The following is a 20,476-nucleotide window of genomic DNA, read 5'->3' on the forward strand; positions in this document are numbered from 1 at the left end:
AACACGCAACTAGCCAAGCTAAATTTTATCAACTCCTGTTATAGATTATCCCAATCAGACTCTCTCAGTGTACTGAAGACAACAGGTGGTTAAATTCTCTGATGAGTGCCTTGCCATATGATGTCATTTGCTGATGTTCAAGAGAGATTGTGTATAGATTACACAGTAGATGATTCTGGAAATTATAGTAGCTTGACTTCTATCCTTACCTAAGTGGAGATATCTCCCAACCTTCCACATGTGAGCTATATGTAAATGCTGCTCTTACTACCTTACCCTTTAGAAATACATGATTTGACGATAGCATAATTATTTTTATTTGTATTATGCTTTATAGGCCCACTGGAATAATTATTCACTTACTTTGACTTTAGTTAATAAAGCTGGCAAGACAAACTTATGAAAAACTGCATTAATGTGACTTTGTTAGCTCAGAAAGAGTAGTTTAAAATGAGTTATTTAACTCTAAAGTGAGTCATTTAACTCTCAAGTAATTTCTTTCTTTTTCATAGGAAAGCTAGTTTTTAAAACATCCTTTGTTTTATGTAGGACTCCTTTCTGACACTTCCAAAACTCTGTATCTAGAAAGGGGAGGGCTGTTTGTTTGTTTGAAGGGTGGCAGTTTAAAGGTTGAGAAGGTAGTAGCTATTCTGAGAATGATGGACAGTGAACAAGCTTAAAGTAATTTCTCCTCTTCTAAGTTACTTGATAAATGGTGCTGAGGGGGCATGCCAGATGTCACCAAAGTGAAGCAGAAAAACTAGACTTTCAGCCAGTTAAGTGGTGATCAGGAAACTGATTCCTGGGACTTTGGCCAACAGGAATGATGAAAACACAGATGTAGCTCCCGAAACTTGCATAAGTAACCAGTTAATTTGTTTTATATTAATATCTACTCGGTCTATACTGGTTAGTCTGTGTAGCTTTTCAAGAGACATAACACTATACCCCTGAGGCAGTTTTCTTTGGCTGTGTACAGCCTCATCCTTTACCCACTGTACAGTGGACATCACTTTATGGAAACAAAAGGTAAAGAATCACATTAATGACCAAAATATTTCTAATTATGGCTATCTTACCCCCTTAAGATTAAGCCCAATTTTTTTGGTTTTGCCAGGAAAATTCAGTTTTCATATTCTATCCTATTTTTAGATTATAAATTATTTCAGAGATGGCCTACTCATGTGGTTTAAAAGAACCACTCAAATTATATCCAGATTTGCTTGTTGGATGTTTGTTTATAAACTCTTAAAAAGTGTAAATCTTTAAGATCTTTACCTAAAAATTACTTCTCAGGAAAAATAACATGCAAAAACTTGATTTGTGTAACATTTTATTTAGCATTCTTATACATTACACAAAATAAATACTTGGATAACTCACATCTAACAAACTATATATGTGTTTTTTCCATAGGAAAGCACTAGGAGAAGACAGAAATATCAAGAGTCTCAAGAACTTTTGAATGAAGTAAACAATTTCCCACAAAAAATCAGCTATAGACAACTCCCAAACTCATTTTATGACCCTCATCAAGATTTTACCAGTCCAGATATATTCAAGAAGTCAAGATCTCCACCTTGGTATAAATACACTTCCACAGTCAGCACGGGGATCACAGACTTAGAAAGTTCAACTGGACTTTGGCCTACAATTTCCCAGTTTACTCTTAGTGAAGAGACAAAGGCAGATGTTTATTATTATCGCATCATCATACCTGTCCTTTTGCTGTTAGTATGTCTTGCTTTATATTTTCTCTGAAGATATCAAAATTCCTTTTGATAATTTTTTAAGTTTCCAGCTCTTCACCGAAATGTTATATTCTTATTTCAGTGTTTCCTTCCAGACATTTTTAAGGTAATTGGCTTTAAAAAGAGAACATATTTTAACAAAGTTTGTGGACACTCTAAAAAATAAAATTGCTTTGTACTAGAAATAGTGTCATAGTACAGTTTGGAAAACACTTCTGAAGTTTCAGATCACCTAGGAAATCTAGAAAAGGAGTTTAATGTTTTTGATCAGAGAATTTGAAAAATAAAAATACAGAGAATGAGTTTCAAAAGTTTTAGATAAGCTGATATACTATATAGATCTATCTTCTAGAACATATTACTGAAAGCTAGGCACATTTTATGAGATGTGATTAACAATTTGCTTACCTTACTACAATATGGACATTCACCAAATATGATGTTAAAACTCTGTCTACTAGTTTGTAGTCCTCTCAGCCACTGCAAATTTTAAAAGATAAAGGAGAAGCGTCAGCATGATTACAAATTACAGATACTCCAAATGTCATTCCCTTTGTTTTTAAGTGCATTATGTTTTTATTCCAGAAGACTTAGATTAATTTTGTTTGTTTTGCAAGAGTAAGGGATGTATTTCCTGAGCCAATAGCAGACTATTAATATGTTGAATAACAAAGGAAATCAACATGGAATTGAAGGCCTAAACCACTGGTTTATAACCAGATTATGGGCCCCTTTAAGAATCTGATAAGAATTATGCATTTTCTTTATCCCCAGAGTAGACATACATAAAAATAATGCATACAAGTTCCTGGCGTTCATAGACTTTCCCTAAATCCGTTAATCACAAATTAACAACTCCTGCTGTTAAAGATACTATAGGCTCTTGAAAATTTCCCTCTTAGTTCTGGTCTTAATCACTAACAGTGGGTTAATTTTCAACCCATTAATTATAAGCATGAGCTAGTGAATTTTTAAAAATTAAATGAATATTCATAATTACAAAAGAAAGCACATGTTCCCTTAGAGTATTTCTGTAATTTGACCTGATATTTCATGATTTTATATAAGGTAAATACATGTCTCTGCCTAAGTTCTCCATTGGCAAAGTACAGATGGCACCAACTGCTACCTCTAATCACAAAAGTAAAGATGTGATATTAAGGAAGACTGAAACCAAAGGCAACATACAATTGCAAGGTGTTCTGTATATAGTTGCACACAGTTTATCATGTATCAACTAGGCCCAAAGGTGAAGCCAAGAACTAAAGACAGGAATGAAAGTAGACATCACAGTAATTAATTAGTAAATAAAGTGGCACTGCCTGAGTGCTGTGAGATACTCAGATCACAAAAGGCATTCTTCTCAACATGAAAAGTAGTATTACTGGATATATTCTATTCTTAAATGCAGCCTGAAAAGTAATAGGTACTACATAGTACTAATTTCATTTTCACTTTATTGCTGCCACTTTCAGCCACCTCCACCTTGGGTAAATCTATGAAGTTTACATTGTGGTAACAAGGAATTTATAGAAAGATTCCAATGTACCATCAGTTTAATTTGTTGTGTGTCAGTAAGCTAGTCCATGGATATATTCTGGATAGATTTTCTCCCTTCTTGGATACTTCAGAACATTTCTCCACTCATGAGTAACTGTGATAAAGAAATGAAGCACATAAGCATCTGGAATAAACTGGTAAAAGGAGTTAATGGCAAAAGAGAGGATCACTATTGACTAAACAGATTTTAGATTCTGTGTATTTCAAACCAAGAATACTTCCTATGTTGTGTTAGCTGAAAAAAGTCTTGACAATATTTTTATTTTTTACCTCATATAAACATATTTGATGGAAAGGTTGTCCACACTGGGAATTATCACACACTTGATCAGGAGTGGTACCATCAAGTTGATAAGCGTAACAAATTCCACAATCCATAGTAAAATCCTTCAAAAGAAAAATATTTATAAAAAGCATATGTGTCTCACTAACTTATTCGTTGTACATATTTGGGAGGGTATGTGTGATATTTTGATACATGTATACAATGTTTAATGATCACATCAGGATAATTAAGATACTCATCACCTCAACATTTACCTTTTATGTTGGGAACATTACAATTCTCCTAACTACTTTAGAATATGAAAGCATCTATGTGTTTAAAACACAAGGTAAGATCAGGAAGAATGTTTTATAAATATAGTTTTTATAAAGGTGACTATATTGCTGTATTACGGGAAATATAATTACATTACTATTTAACACCTAGTAAAAGCTATTGTAGAGTGTTCCCTTTTTCACTCAAATATACACAGCTAGGCTAAAAAAGAGATTCCATTTTTGGTTGGCAAGATGTTTGGGCATCAGTAATTTTCCCATATCATACGTTGTTATAATGTCCCTGATAGTGTTTAAAGAAAGGAATTGATATTAGCTAGTGATTACTAAACAGCACAATTCTGTAACTAAAGGAAAAAAAAACTCACTACCATCTAGTAGTCTACAACCTTAGCAGCCTTGTCAAAAATCAATTCTAAGTTTATTATTTTTGCAATACAGTGGTATCTATTCAATTTTGAGAAACTATAACTGCTTCACAAACACTTATATCAAGCTAATCAGTACTTCAGCCATCCATAAACAGACTGTGTAGAAAAGCCAAACATCTCATTAACTACTTTGGAGTTTTCCCCTTATTTTTAATAAATGTCTGTCATTAATGACTTCACTACTGAAGACCATGAAAAAAGTATATAGTTGACCCTTGAACGACATGGGTTTGAACTGCACAGGTCTGCTTATACACAGATTTTTTTTTTAACCAAATGCAGATCAAAAATACAGTACTGACAAGATGCAGAACCTGTGTTTATGTGAAATCTCTGTATACAGAGGGCCGACTTTTTCTATATATGGGTCCCGCAGAGTAACTGTGGAACTTTAATGTCTGTGGATTTTTGTATCCGTGGGCAGCCCTGAAATCAATCCCCCTGTTCCAAGAGACAATTGTACTTAACAACCAATCAAAGGTAAACAAGTTTTTTGATGCAGTTCAGAAGTCTGTGTTATAATATTTTTCTAATTCCGTCCTTTTTCAGCCTCATTTTTCACTGAGAGAAGCATTTAAACTTCATTATGCAATACTGTCTGGAATATCAAAGCACTGATAAAACTTACAGATTTTTCCAGGATAGCACGAGCTGGAAAATCAATTTCTAAAACATCTTTCAAATTTTGTAACACACTGTTTTCTGGATCCCTGAAAGCATGGGGAAAAAAATTATGCTGTGAACTTTGTAAAATCACCAAAAAGTAAAAATTATATTGCCAAGGTACCTACCACAAATGTATGTTCCTGCTCAGCTTAATTCCCAGGGGTTTTACCACTTCAGATTAAAAAAAAAAAAGTTTAATAATTGCATGCTCTACTCTTGGTTTGTAAAGCCACATTTGATACAGAATGTTTCTTAACTACTTGATTAGAAAATCAAAATGATATGTATTATGTTAAAAAAACAATTATACAGTTCAGAATGCTGAGACATTTTCATTTAAAATAACTATCATTATTGCGGTGAACCGAGATCATGCCATTACACTACATACTGGGCAACGAGCAAAACTCCATCTCAGACAAAAAATAAAAACTACCATTAATATACTAATATTGTCTAATAATTTAACAATGGTAGGCAAGGATTTTATGACTCTATTAAAAAACGTTTAAATCTCAGATGTCATACCATGGTCAGCTCCAAGAAAGAAGCACTCAGGAAGCATAGTAGGATGCCTGGGGTCTACCTCTATATTTATGGAAACATTATTCCCTAGAATGAAACAAGATTAAATCTTTTAGAAGTAGAACAGCTCATCAAACAAGCCAATAAAAAATAAAGAGGTGTTGGTCTGGCTACCTATTTCACTGTATACCCACGGAAAGATTAACCAAATGTTTTGTAGTTTTATGTAATGGTAAATATAATTGAACCAAAAGAAGTAATTTTGATACGATTATCATTGAAGGGATCTGATCTTAAATTTCAGCCAGTCAACAAATTGATATATTTAATTAGATTGCAATTCTGGTCAACTGTATTAAAATTTAAATAAAAATGTTCTGTGGAGTGATACAGGTCTTTAATATCAAAATTATCACAAGTCATATGTTTAAGAAATAATTATCTAAATTATTTTTCATGGCTTTCCTGAAAAAGTTTACATTTCATAGAACTATCGCCAAATGTAAAAAGACCAACAATACAGTAAATGGTAAAAACAAACATTAAAGACTCAAGTTTTATAAAAATTTATAAAAACATTTTCTGAATTATTTTGCTGCATGTGAAACTTTCCCTTATAATTTAACAAAAGATTTCATTCACATTGGCAATTGTTCATTAATAACCAAAACGATAAGTAACCTAATTTCGTAAGACCTAGGAAAATTGGCACTGGGTTCTTTTATACATTTTAACTGTACTGGACTACAGCATAAGTTTCAGAAATTTTACTTCTATTTTTTGAAGGTACATAGTGTAACTGCTTAAGATCAATTTGGATTTCATTTTCATGGTAAAAATGTCTTGATAAATTCCATACACTGTAGAATAAGCCTTTCACTAAGGCTGACATCAACATAAATGCAGTTATTGCACATCTGGCAAAAAGAGGTCATTAATAGAAAAAAATGACTAGCCATTCAATGAGACAAAAATACAAAAAGTTATAATTTCATTTGGTAACACATTATTTACTATGAACACAAATTTCTTAGTAGCCCTCAACACTGTCATCTGGTAATGGCTCCAGACAGTACTTTCACTTAATATGGGCATATTAACTAACTTTTCCATTCACTCGTTCAAAACTTGGTCTTAAGAAAGTAAATCATGCCTAGAGGAGAAAAAAGAAGCTAAAAAGTAAATAGGGAATGAATTAAAAACTCGGCTATGTATGCTGAATGAGAAATATAATAAGTATATTTAATCATAACCTGATAATTATTTTAATGGGGCCACGAAAATAATGAATTACTACATTTCTTTGAAGAAAATATTTTCATTCTTAGTATCTACTTGTTCACAAATATTAAACACGGTTAGACTTTTTGAAACCAGGAAAGTAACAATACTATTTGTAGAACTGCTGTACAACTATAGTTTCTTCTCATAATACCATGTATGTCACATTCTCCCCCCAGATAATCTATATTATACCTAGGTATAAAGTATAAAAATTGCTAACTTGGATGTGATTCACATCAGAATTTCAAAATACCCTTGAACAACATATCTATTTAGAAAAAAAGAAAGAAATGGGTATCTTAAAACTAGCTATGGTATTTAATGTGAGCTTATAGTTTAAAATCTTGAGAAAGGCTGAACTCTAAAAGTGACTGTTTTGCTTGCTTATAATGAAAATACATAACCATTTTATAGTCAAGAGAACATGATAACATTGCACAGGTATTTATGATTATACCATATCTCACTCATAAATTTCATGTACCTGTAGTGAAGAAAATACTTAAAACTATAAATTCTTTCTCTGTGCTTTCTGTTTACTCTTCAGTGGCATGGTCTACTACAAGTTCTTTTATCTTCCTCTATTTCTAACAGAAAATATTCCCAGATCTGAGCACACTAATCTTAGAAGATTGTAAGTTTCACAAATGAAGACTTCATTATTCTAACACTTTTTTTCTTGTTCTAAGTAATGTAAATTTTGAATTACCTGTTCCACGATTCCTGTGCTAATTAGCAGCTAATTAAACTCTACTTCTGAATGTTACCTCCATTGGATCATCACCTTTTATAATGAAACACCTCAGTACTTCTCCTTTTCACCTAAAATATTTACATTTAAACGTGTAGCCAAAAAAAAAAGTTACTAGAAAATTTTAATAGTTGACTTCATATAAGAAGTCTGAGTCCAACTGTCATTGTTAGATTTATTTTCATAATACAAAATAAAACACCTAAAAACAAACCCTTAATCCTCTTTGTCCCTACCTAATGCAATTCTGCGTGCTGTTGCACTCCGTGGAGGTTTTTCTGGCTCAAGTACCCAGGTCTTCTCATCGATTTCATCCATAATATCCCAGAATGCCTTTAGTGATTCTACTGCTGCCAAAAACTGACTATAAATGCTTATTAAGGAGCTCTGTGAAAAAATGAAAGTTGAATAAGTTATACGGTACTCTACCAATAGCAGATAATCTTTTAGTTAAAATACACTCAATTTAGAAATTTTAAGCTGTTTCATTTTAGCTACAAAGGACACTCCAGTAAACAGCAGTCAACTCTCCCTGCTTCACATCTCTTCCTACAGCATTAACAGGATTCTTTCTTATTGACAGAAGACTATACACCTGAGAAAGAATGGTTTTTTAAAAAATCGTAATTATTTTTTATAATGCTTGATATACTACATGTATGCAATAGTAATGAGTACTACAAGGTGTATGTACACACAACTTTAATAAATATTAATGACATGATATAGCTAACATTGGACCTATACAAAGTGTCTATACGATTTTAGTATGAAAATCTTAATTTCATGTTTGCTGCAGCAATCAAGTTAAATGCAGTGCTATTTGTAATTTAGTGAGATTACCTTTAAATATTATTAAAAACTTTGGAGACCTAATTAGGCAGAGTATGAAAAGGTTTTACACATTTTTAAAGAATTAAAACAAGGTACAAACGAGGTTTTTCCACATTTAACTTTTAGCCAATTCTGAATTCAGCATTTCATATATTAATCCTTTATAGGAATTAGCTTAAATATAGTTTCACTAAATAATAAGTAATGCCATCACTGACTTTAAAAATCAATTTTTAAACAAAGGAGTTTTTCATAAAACAATGTGGTATGTTTAAAAGATACAACTGCTTACTAAATACTTTTGATACAAAGTCAAAACAGTTTAATAAGAATTAAGGGTTTATTGTTTCAAGTAAGCAAAATGTAAAGTCAGATACTACAAATGTTTTCAATCTGAAATAACTGGCCACACCAATAATTTAAGAATATGATACACCCTAAGATGAAAAGAAACTAACCACTTCCTTAAACATGTATTTTATACCTAATACTTAAGGAAAACCCATCCCATTTTGTCACTTCAGTCAAGGTTTACACATGGATGAATTCATGGCTCAGTTCCACTGAGCTGGATTCGACTGTTCTAACCTTCTACATATATTTTTTTAAAAAGTGGGCCAGGTGCAGTGGCTCATGCCTGTAATCCCAGCACTCTGGGAGGCTGAGGTGGGCAGATCACGAGGTCAAGAGATAGAGACCATCCTGGCCAATAAGGTGAAACCTTGTCTCTTCTAAAAATACAAAAATTAGCTGGGCGTGGTGGCACGCGCCTATAGTCCCAGCTAGTTGGGAGACAGAGGCAGGAGAATCACTTGAACCCAGGAGGCAGAGGTTGCAGTGGGCCGAGATCGCGCCACTGCATTCCAGCCTGGTGACAGAGCTAGACTCCGTCTCAAAAAGAAAAAAAAAAAGGTGTGAAGTAGGAATTAGAGCCTAATATCTGAAAAATAAGCTTTGAGGATATTGACGGTATAATGTCTGCTCTCTTCTGGTATACTTTACTCACCTATAAGTTTAGATGACAGAATCCAGAAATCAGAAAATTAAACTCCCAAGAAGCTAGTTTTAAAATCAGTACAATAGTGTATCTCTGTCTCTCCTTTCTCTATCTGTTTCTACATGTGTATTTAAAATCCGTAATTACCTATTCCTTTGTACACCAAAGACAAGTTTAACTCCCCTGCCAAAAAAAGAGTTATAAAATATTTTCACAGTGGCATCTTTTATTTGAAGTTTTTTCCAATGGCATTGTCCATTTCTCTTATGCACAACTGCAAATAAAATCCTAATTGCATTTTGAACAGAAAAATGTATTTTTAACAAGAAAATAGCCAAAAATAAAACATCCCTGGAACTAGAAGTTACTTGGTAATTACAGAAAAAGTGAATTTTAAACCCTAAAAGCCATTATATGATTTTACTAGCTAGCCATTTGAGGTAGATACATTAAACATTATTTTTACATTCCAGATGGGGAAAAGAAAGACCAAAAATGTGACAAGTTGGACACAGAAACACATCTCTCAGCAATTTCAATGAACTTAGGGGGTAGACATCAAAACTATTATATCAGTAAGCTATGCGATTAATAGATTTTTCTCCAACTGCTTATTTTGTCCATTAAATCACTAAAAACCCTTATTTTGAATTTTTTCCCCAAATTGAAAAAAATACATTATTTCTAAATATTACCAATGGAATTAAATACTTTATATACAGCACCAGAAATGCCAAGGAATAATATGGCCAAAATTAAAATCAAAGTTCAGTAAGTATTATGCAGGGAGATGAGTTCTCTAAAAAATATTTTTAAAAATAAAAATAGCTGACATTCTTGGTGGCTGGCAAGATGACCGAATAGGAACAGCTCCGGTCTGCAGCTCCCAGCAAGATCAAGGCAGAAGGCAGGTGATTTCTGCATTTCCAACCAAGGTACCCGGCTCATCTCATTGGGACTGGTTAGACAGTGGGTACAGCCCACGGAGGGCGAGCCAAAGCAGTGTGGGGTATTGCCTCACTCAGGAAGCGCAAGGGGTTGGGGAGCTCCCTCCCCTAGCCAAGGGAAGCCATGAGGGACTGTGCCATGAGGAATGGTGCACTCTGGCCCAGATACGCTTTTCCCATGGTCTTCACAACCCGCAGATCAGGAGATTCCCTCCGGTGCCTATGCCACCAGGGCCCTGGGTTTAAGGCACAAAACTGGGTGGTCGTTTGGGCAGACATTGAGCTAGCTACAGGAGTTATTTTTTAATACCCCAGTGGCGCCTGGAACACCAGCAAGACAAAACTATTCACTCCCCTAGAAAGGGGGCTGATGCCAGGGCGCCAAGTGGTCTATCTCAGTAGATCCCACCCCAAGAAGCCCAGCAAGCTAAGATCCACTGGCTTGAAATTCTCGCTGCCAGCACAGCAGTCTGAAGTAGACCTGGGACACTCAAGCTTGGTGGGGGAAGGGACATCCACCATTACTGAGGCTTGAGCACATGGTTTACCCCTCACAGTGTAAACAATGCCACCAGGAAGCTGGAACTGGGCAGAGCTCACCGCAGCTCAGCAAAGCCTCTGTAGCCAGACTGCCTGACCAGATTCCTCCTCTCTGGGCAGGGCACCTCTGAAAGAACGGCAGCAGCCAAAGTCAGGGGCTTATAGATAAAACTCCCATCTCCCTGGGACAGAGCACCTGGGGAAAGGGGCGGCTGTGGGCACAGCTTCAGTAGACTTAAATGTTCCTGCCTGCTGGCTCTGAAAAGAGCAGCGGATCTCCCAGCACAGCACTCGAGCTCTGCTAAGGGACAGACTGCCTCCTCAAGCAGGGGTCAAAAGACAACTCATACAGGAGAGCTCCGGCTGGCATCTGGAGGATGCCCCTCTGGGACGAAGCTTCCAGAGAAAGGAACAGGCAGCAATCTTCACTGTTCTGCAGCCTCCGCTGGTGATACCCAGGCAAACAAGGTCTGGAGTGGACCTCCAGCAAACTCCAGCAGACCTGCACCAGAGGGGTCTATTAGAAAACTAACAAACAGAAAGCAATAGCATCAACATCAACAAAAAGTACATCCACACCAAAACTCCATATGAAGGTCAACAATATCAAAGACCAAACGTAGATAAATCCACGAAGATGAGGAAAAATCGGCACAAAAAGGAGGAAAATTCCAAAAACCAGAAAGCCTCTTCTCCAACGGATCACAACTCCTCGCCAGCAAGGGAACAAAACTGGACAGAGAATGACTTTGACGAACTGACAGAAGTAGGCTTCAGAAAGTAGGTAATAACAAACTCCTCTGAGCTAAAGGAGCATGTTCTAACCCAATGCAAGGAAGCTAAGAACCTTGAAAAAAAGTTAGAGGAATTGCTAACTAAAATAACCAGGTTAGAGAAGAACATAAATGACCTGATGGAGCTGAAAAACACAGCACAAGAACTTCGTGAAGCATACACAAGTATCAATTGCCAAATCAATCAAGCAGAAGAAAGGATATCAGAGATTTAAGATCAACTTAATGAAATAGAGTGTGAAGACGAGATTAGAGAAAAAAGAATGAGAAGGAATGAACAAAGCCTCCAAGAAATATCGGACTATGTGAAAAGACCAAACCTATGTTTGATTGGTGTGCCTAAAAGTGATGGGGAGAGTGGAACCAAGTTGAAAAGCACTCTTCAGGATGTTACCCAGGAGAGCTTCCCCAACATTCCAATTCAGGAAATACAGAGAACACCGCAAAGATACTCCTCCAGAACAGCAACCATAAGACACATAATGGTCAGATTCATCAAGGTTGAAATGAAGGAAAAAATGTTAAAGGCAGCCAGAGAGAAAGGCTGGGTTACCCACCAAGGGAAGCCCATCAGACTAACAGCAGATCTCCCTGCAGAAACCCTACAAGCCAGAAGAGAGTGGGGGCCAATATTTAACATTCTTAAAGAAAAGAATTTTCAACCCAGAATTTCATATCCAGCCAAACTAACCTTCAGGAGCGAAGGAGAAATAAAATCCTTTATAGACAAGCAAATCCTGACAGATTTTGTCACCACCAGCCCGGCCTTACAAGAGCTCCTGAAGGACGTGCAAAATATGCAAAGGAAAAACCAGTACCACCCACTGCAAAAACACAAGAAAACGTAAAGACCATCGACACTATAAAGAAACTGCATCAACTAACAGACAAAATAATCAGCTAGCATCATAATGACAGGATCAAATTTACACATAAATGTAAATGAGCTAAATCCCCCAATTAAAAGACACAGACTAGCAAATTGGATAAACAGTGAAGACCCACTGCTATGCCATATTCAGGAGATCCATCTCACATGCAAAGAAACACACAGGTTCAAAATAAAGGGATGGAGGAGTATTTACCAAACAAATGGAAAGAAAAAAAAAAATGGTTTGCAATACTAGTATCTGATAAAACAGACTTTACACCAACAAAGATCAAAAGAGACAAAGAAGGGCATTACCTAATGGTAAAGGGATCAATGCAACAAGGAGAGCTAATGATCCTAAATGCATATGCACCCAATACAGGAGCACCCAGATTCATAAAGCAAGTTCTTAGAGACCTACGAACAGACTTAACATTCCCACACAGTAATAGTGGGAGACTTTAACACCCCCACTGTCAATATTAGACAGATCAACAAGACAGAAAATTAACAAGGATATTCATGAGTTGAATTCAGCTCTGGATCAAGCAGATCTAACAGACATCTACACAACTCTCCACCCCAAATCAACAAAATATACATTCCTCTCAGCACCACATCACACTTATTTTAAAACTGATCACAAAATTTGACGTAAAACTCTCTTCAGCAAATGCAAAAGAATGGAATTCAATAAAATCTCTCAAACCACAGTGCAATCAAATTAGAACTCAAGATTAAGAAACTCACTTAAAACCACACAACTACATAGAAACTGCACAACCTTCTCCTGAATGACTACTGGGTAAATAACAAAATTAAGGCAGAAATAAATAAATTCTTTGAAACTTAAGTTACTGAGAACAAAGACACGATGTACCAGAATCTCTGGGACACAGCCAAAGCAGTGTTTAAAGGGAAATTTATAACAAAATGCCCACAGGAGAAAGCAGAAAAGAACTAAAACTGACACCCTAACATCACAATTAAAAGAACTAGAGAAGCAAGAGCAAACCAATTCAAAAGCTAGCAGAAGACAAGAAATAACTAAGATCAGAGCAGAACTGAAAGAGATAGAGACACGAAAAACCCTTCAAAAAAATCAATGAATCCAGGAGTTGGTTTTTTGAAAAGATTAACAAAATAGACTGCTAGCCAGCCTAATAAAGAAGAAAAGAGAGAAGAATCAAATAGACACAATAAAAAAATGATAAAGGGGATATCGCCACTGATCCTACAGAAATACAAACTACTATCACAGAATACTATAAACACCTCTACACAAACAAACTAGAAAATCTAGAAGAAATGGATAAATTCCTGGACACGTACACCCTCCCAAGACTAAATCAGGAAGAAGTCAAATCCCTAAATAGATCGATAACAATTTCTGAAATTGAGGCAGTATTTAATAGCCTACTAACCAAAAAAAGCCCAGGACCAGACAGATTCACAGCCAAATTCTACCAGAGGTACAAAGAGGAGCTGATACCATTCCTTCTGAAACTATTTCAAACAGAAAAAGGACTTCTCCCTAACTCATTTTATGAGGACTGCATCATCCTGACACCAAAACCTGGAGGAGGCACAACAAAAAAGGAAAATTTCTGGCTGATATCCCTCAACATCAATGCGAAAATCCTCAATAAAATAATGGCAAACCTAATCTAGCAGCACATCAAAAAGCTTATCTACCACGATCAAGTTGGCTTCATCCCTGGGATTCAAGGCTGGTTCAACATAAGCAAATCAATAAACGTAACCCATCACACAAACAGAACCAAAGACAAAAACCACATGATTATCTCAATAGATGCAGAAAAGGCCTTCAATAAAATTCAACACCCCTTCATGATAAAAACTCTCAATAAATTAGGTGTTGATGGAACGTATCTCAAAATAGTAACAGCTATTTATGATAAACCCACAGTCAATATCATACTGAATGGGCAAAAGCTGGAAGCATTCCCTTTGCAAACCAGCACAAGACAAGGATGCTCTCTCTCACCACTCCTATTCAACACAGTATTGGAAGTTCTAGCCAGGGCAATCAGGCAAGAGAAAGAAATAAAAGGTATTCAAATAGGAAGAGAGGAAGTCAAATTGTCTCTGTTTGCAGATGACATGACTGTATATTTAGAAAACCCCATCGTCTCAGCCCAAAATCTCCTTAAGCTGATAAGCAACATCAGCAAGGTCTCAGGATACAAAATCAGTGTGTAAAAATCACAAGCATTCCTATACACATTAATAGACAAACAGAGAGCCAAATCATGAGTGAACTCCCATTCACAATTTCTACATAGAGAATAAAATACCTAGGAATACAATTTACCAGGGATGCGAAGGACCTCTTCAAGGAGAACTACAAACCACTGCTCAAGGAAATAAGACAGACACAAAAAAATGAAAAAACATTCCATACTCATGGATAGGAAGAATCAATATCGTGAAAATGGCCATGCTGCCCAAAGTAATTTACAGATTCAATGCTATCCCCATCAATCTACCACTGGCTTTCTTCACAGAATTAGAAAAAAACTACTTTACATTTCATATGGAACCAATAAAAAGCCTATATAGCCAAGACAATCCTAAGCAAAAAGAACAAAGCTGGAAACATCATGCTACCTGACTTCAAACTATACTACAAGGCCACAGTAACCAAAACAGCATGGTACTGGTACCAAAACAGAGATATAGACCAATGGAACAGAACAGAGGCCTCAGAAATAACACCACACATCTACAACCATCTGGTCTTTGACAAACCTGACAAAAACAAGCAATGGGGAAAAGATTCCCTATTTATTAAACGGTGTTGGGAAAATTGGCTAGCCATATGCAGAAAAGTGAAACTGGACCCCTTCCTTACACCTTATACAAAAATTAACACAATATGGATTAAAGACTTAAACGTAAGACCTAAAACCATAAAAACCCTAGAAGAAAACCTAGGCAAAACCATTCAGTACATTGGCATGGGCAAAGACTTCATGACTAAAACACCAAAAGCAATGGCAACAAAAACTGACAAATGGGATCTAATTAAACTAAAGAGCTTCTGCACAGCAAAAGAAACTATCATTAGAGTGAACAGGCAATCTACATAATGGGAGAATATTTCTGCAATCTATCCATCTGACAAAGGGCTAATATCCAGAATCTATAAGGAACTTAAATTTACAAGAAAAAAGCAACCCTATCTAAAAGTAGGCGAAGGATATGAACAGACACTTCTCAAAAGAACACATTTATGCAGCCAACAAACACACGAAAAAAAGCTCATCATCACTGGTCATTAGAAAAATGCAAATCAAAACCACAATGAGAAACTATCACATGCCGGTTAGAATGGCGATCATTAAAAAGTCAGGAAACAACAGATGCTGAAGAGGATGTGGAGAAATAGGAATGCTTTGACACTGTGGGTGGAAGTGTAAATTAGTACAACCATTGTGGCAGACAGTGTGGCAATTCCTCAAGGATCTAGAAGCAGAAATACTGTTTGATCCAGCAATCCCATTATGGGGTATATACCCAAAGGATTATAAATCATGCTACTATAAAGACATGCACACATATGTTTATTCCAGCACTATTCACAACAGCAAAGACTTGAAACCAACCTAAATGCCCATCAATGATAGACTGGAAAAGAAAATGTGGCACATATATACCATGGAATACTATGCAGCCATAAAAAAGAACGAGTTCATGTCCGCTGCAGGGACATGGATGAAGCTAGAAACCACCATTCTCAGTGAACAGAAAACCAAACACCGCATGTTCTCACTCATAAGTTGGAGTTGAACAATGAGAACACATGTACACAGGGAGGGAAACATCACACACCAGGGCCTGTCGGGGGTGTGGGACTAGGGGAGGGATAGTATTAGGAGAAATACCTAATGTAGATGATGGGTTGATGGGTGCAGCAAACCACCATGGCACGTGTATACCTATGTAACAAACCTGCACGTTCTGCACATGTATCCCAGAACTTAAAGTATAATTAAAAAATAAAATACACTATAATAAAAATAGCCACCTTCTCATTTTTTAAAATAAGCAGTCTCACATCTCAGCAGAGCTACTGTGCCATTGTTTAAAGGTTTTGTGTGTGTGTGTGTGCCCATTTGTAATGTGCAAAGTAATCAAAAAAGAAATCGAAACTTTTCAGAAAAAAAGTGAGAGTACTAATATTAATGAGATAACATTAAAATAATAAATTTTAATAAGGATGTAAAGCAACTGAACTCTCATATACTGTCAGTGGGCATGTAAATGGCACAACTGTTTTGAAAAGATTTCACAATTTCTTTAAGAACTAAATATATTCCTACCTTAACCTGGCAATTCTACTCCAAAAAAAGTGAAAAGATATATCCATAAAAATACTGTTACCAGAATGCTCATAGCAGCTACATTCATAAGCACCAAAAACTGGTAACAGTCCAGATGTTCATCAACAGGCAAAAGGATAAACAAACCTCAGTATATTCATGCAATGGACTACTACTCAGGAATAAAAAGGAATGAACTATTGATCCATGTCACAACATGGATAAATTTCAGGAAATGGATGGGTAAAATAAGCCTATGTAGGAAAGAGTACATACTGTATGCCTCTGTTTATAGTATCTGGAATAGACATAACTAAGCTTTGGTGGAAAACAATCAAAATAATGGGGATTTACTAGGATGGGACAAAACCCTGTGATGATAATAATGTTCTGCATCTTAACTGTGGATTGCACTGGTGTATCCATTTACTGGAACTTACGAAACACTTAAGATTTATGCACTTTACTGTTTCCAAATTTTACAAAGAACTGAACTCTAGTTAAATGTATGCATGCTGATGACATATTTTGAAGAAAGTACTCAGATACCTGCAAGTTACTTTGTACAGAACTAAAAATGGCTGGATTTATGGGTGGAAGAAAGGATGAATAAATGGAAAAACATATGATAAAGCAAATATAGGAAAGATTAACTATCAAATTTAGATGGTGGATATATGGGTATTCACCATAAACTTTTTCAATGTTTCTTGTATGTCAGAAAATTTGTAATAAAACATTGGAGGGGAGAATGAATCTCAAAAATATTAAATAAATGATATAAATTACATACGAGTTATTTGTTATAACTGAGAAAGCTGACCCAATTATTATTTCTGGATTAGGTTATAGACTAATTTGCTTCATTTAAAAAAATATTTAATAACTGGCCTTTTAAAATTAATCTTCAAATCTATATATTTAAATATTTAAAACCCTCTCTAAAACACACAAATATGTCTTCTCAGAAAAAAAGCTCACTATATAAGACAAATTATAATCTTTGAAATGTCTATGATAAGCATTCTGAATCAGAGAATCTTAAATAGGTTAAAAAAATACATCTTAACTTTTTATTTTTTTATTATTATACTTTAGGTTTTAGGGTACATGTGCACAATGTGCAGGTTTGTTACATATGTATCCACGTGCCATGTCGTTTTGCTGCACCCATTAACTCGTCATTTAGCATTAGGTATATCTCCTAATGCTGTCCCTCCCCCCTCCCCCCACCCCACAACAGTCCCCAGAGTGTGATGTTCCCCTTCCTGTGTCCATGAGTTCTCATTGTTAAATTCCCACCTATGAGTGAGAACATGCGGTGTTTGGCTTTTTGTCCTTGCGATAGTTTACTGAGAATGATGGTTTCCAGTTTCATCCATGTCCCTACAAAGGACATGAACTCATCATTTTTTATGGCTGCATAGTATTCCATGGTGTATATGTGCCACATTTTCTTAATCCAGTCTATCGTTGTTGGACATCTGGGTTGGTTCCAACTCTTTGCTATTGTGAATAGTGCCGCAATAAACATACGTGTGCATGTGTCTTTATAGCAGCATGATTTATAGCCCTTTGGGTATATACCCAGTAATGGGATGGCTGGGTCAAATGGTATTTCTAGTTCTAGATCCCTGAGGAATCGCCACACTGACTTCCACAATGGTTGAACTAGTTTACAGTCCCACCAACAGTGTAAAAGTGTTCCTATTTCTCCACATCCTCTCCAGCACCTGTTGTTTCCTGACTTTTTAATGATGGCCATTCTAACTGGTGTGAGATGGTATCTCATTGTGGTTTTGATTTGCATTTCTCTGATGGCCAGTGATGAGGAGCATTTTTTCATGTGTTTTTTGGCTGCATAGATGTCTTCTTTTAAGAAGTGTCTGTTCATGGCCTTCACCCAGTTTTTGATCGGGTTGTTTGTTTTTTTCTTGTAAATTTGTTTGAGTTCATTGTAGATTCTGGATATTAGCCCTTTGTCGGATGAGTAGGTTGCAAAAATTTTCTCCCATTCTGTAGGTTGCCTGTTCACTCTGATGGTAGTTTCCTTTGCTGTGCAGAAGCTCTTTCGTTTAATTAGATCCCATTTGTCAATTTTGGCTTTTGTTGGTAGTGGTACCACAACAGAGACATAGATCAATGGAACAGAACAGAGCCCTCAGAAATCATGCCGCATATCTACAACTATCTGATCTTTGACAAACCTGACAAAAACAAGAAATGGGGAAAGGATTCCCTATTTAATAAATGGTGCTGGGAAAACTGGCTAGCCATATGTAGAAAGCTGAAACTGGATCCCTTCCTTACACCTTATACAAAAATTAATTCAAGATGGATTAAAGACTTAAATGTTAGACCTAAAACCATTAAAATCCTACAAGAAAACCTAGGCAATACCATTCAGGACATAGGCGTGGGCAAGGACTTCATGTCTAAAACACCAAAAGCAATGGCAACATCTTAACTTCTAAGTAAAATTTAGCATTTCCTTCAACTATGGATATAGGTAAGAAACCACAGAAATATTATCAGTAACTGTAACTTTCTCCACAATGAAAATCATACTGGAATCACCTAAGGAACTTAAACGTTAATACACAAATTCTATTCCACCCATTCCTTTTTAATTGATATTAGTTCAATACAGCCTTTATACTGGTACTTTTAAAAGTTTCTCAAGTGATTCTAATGTGCAGATAAGGTTAAAACCACTAGTGGAAGAATGAAGAATAGCCATGCTTGTTTCAGTCCAAATATTACCAGAGTCATACTTCCATACAATTCACAAAAAGAAAGGCATCCTTAAGAACATTTTCATCATAACTTTGACTTTTGTTATTAATGTTTAAAATAATACTGTATTTTATTCCTGTGATAAATTTTGGAAATTTGAGGGGTATACAATAAATTTGTAAGAAATAAAACGCATTTTATACAACTAACCCATGGAAGAAACAGTTTTATCTTCAACTTAAAATAGTCAACTTGTAACCATATTCAACAAACTACATGAGTCAAGCACTGAAGAATGCAAGTCCTCACTTACATCACATCAGGTTATACAAAATTAAGTAAGCAAATATTATATAAATGAATGATGTCCTAATACAATTCAATACAGCAAATCTGAATAATGTGTCTACTGAGTGTTACAATCAATACTAGATACTGGTGATACTAAGAAAACAGAAGATGCAATAGAGTATGCTGATTAAGATCACAAACTAAAGTCAAGTAAGCCTCATTCCTAGCTCTACCACTTAACATTAGTTGCATCTTTTTAGCAAGTTACTTACCTCCCTTAGCATTTGTAATATGGAAATAGTGTTAATCCTCACAAGATCTGAGTGAGATAATGAAGATAAAATGTTAACTTCTTAGAAGAGAGTAAATGTATAAAAATTGGGAACCATTATTATAAGACATATAGTACTCGTCCTAGAGAAGTTCACAGCCTAATGAAACAATCGCAAAATATCTGTACCATATTAGACAAAGGATTGACACTCTTAATATATATAAGGTTACTAAAAAATATTTAAAATAAAAATGAACAGATAATAGAAAAAAATGAATAAAGACATAATTCCCTAAAAAGTATATACATGACCAAAT

The 20,476-nt window shown here is 35.5% G+C and overlaps 2 protein-coding genes across 5 annotated transcripts in view; one reads left to right on the top strand and one right to left on the bottom strand.

Moving 5' to 3' along the window:
• Positions 1-1,936, top strand: part of VRK2 (VRK serine/threonine kinase 2) — a 115,461-nt gene extending 113,525 nt beyond the window's left edge. For 2 of the 3 annotated variants that reach the window (XM_012501214.2, XM_030827031.1), the window contains one exon: positions 1,417-1,936. In XM_012501214.2, coding sequence (XP_012356668.1) covers positions 1,417-1,761 — 345 coding nt within the window. In that variant the 3' untranslated portion in view covers positions 1,762-1,936. The remainder of the gene's footprint in view (positions 1-1,416) is intronic. The other variant, XM_030827030.1, reaches the window with a different exon arrangement.
• FANCL (FA complementation group L) overlaps positions 1,322-20,476 on the bottom strand; it is a 76,617-nt gene continuing 57,462 nt past the window's right edge. Inside the window, exons 8-14 of one of the 2 annotated variants that reach the window (XM_030827032.1) lie at positions 7,766-7,916; positions 5,498-5,581; positions 5,095-5,140; positions 4,932-5,013; positions 3,582-3,698; positions 2,160-2,231; positions 1,322-1,865 (exon numbers count right to left, since the gene is read on the bottom strand). In XM_030827032.1, coding sequence (XP_030682892.1) covers positions 1,830-1,865; positions 2,160-2,231; positions 3,582-3,698; positions 4,932-5,013; positions 5,095-5,140; positions 5,498-5,581; positions 7,766-7,916 — 588 coding nt within the window. In that variant the 3' untranslated portion in view covers positions 1,322-1,829. Of the gene's footprint in view, positions 1,866-2,159; positions 2,232-3,300; positions 3,406-3,581; positions 3,699-4,931; positions 5,014-5,094; positions 5,141-5,497; positions 5,582-7,765; positions 7,917-20,476 lie in introns of those variants that run through there. The other variant, XR_004033253.1, reaches the window with a different exon arrangement.

Source organism: Nomascus leucogenys, chromosome 14 (genome assembly GCF_006542625.1).
Source record: "Nomascus leucogenys isolate Asia chromosome 14, Asia_NLE_v1, whole genome shotgun sequence".
Classification (NCBI taxonomy): domain Eukaryota; kingdom Metazoa; phylum Chordata; class Mammalia; order Primates; family Hylobatidae; genus Nomascus; species Nomascus leucogenys.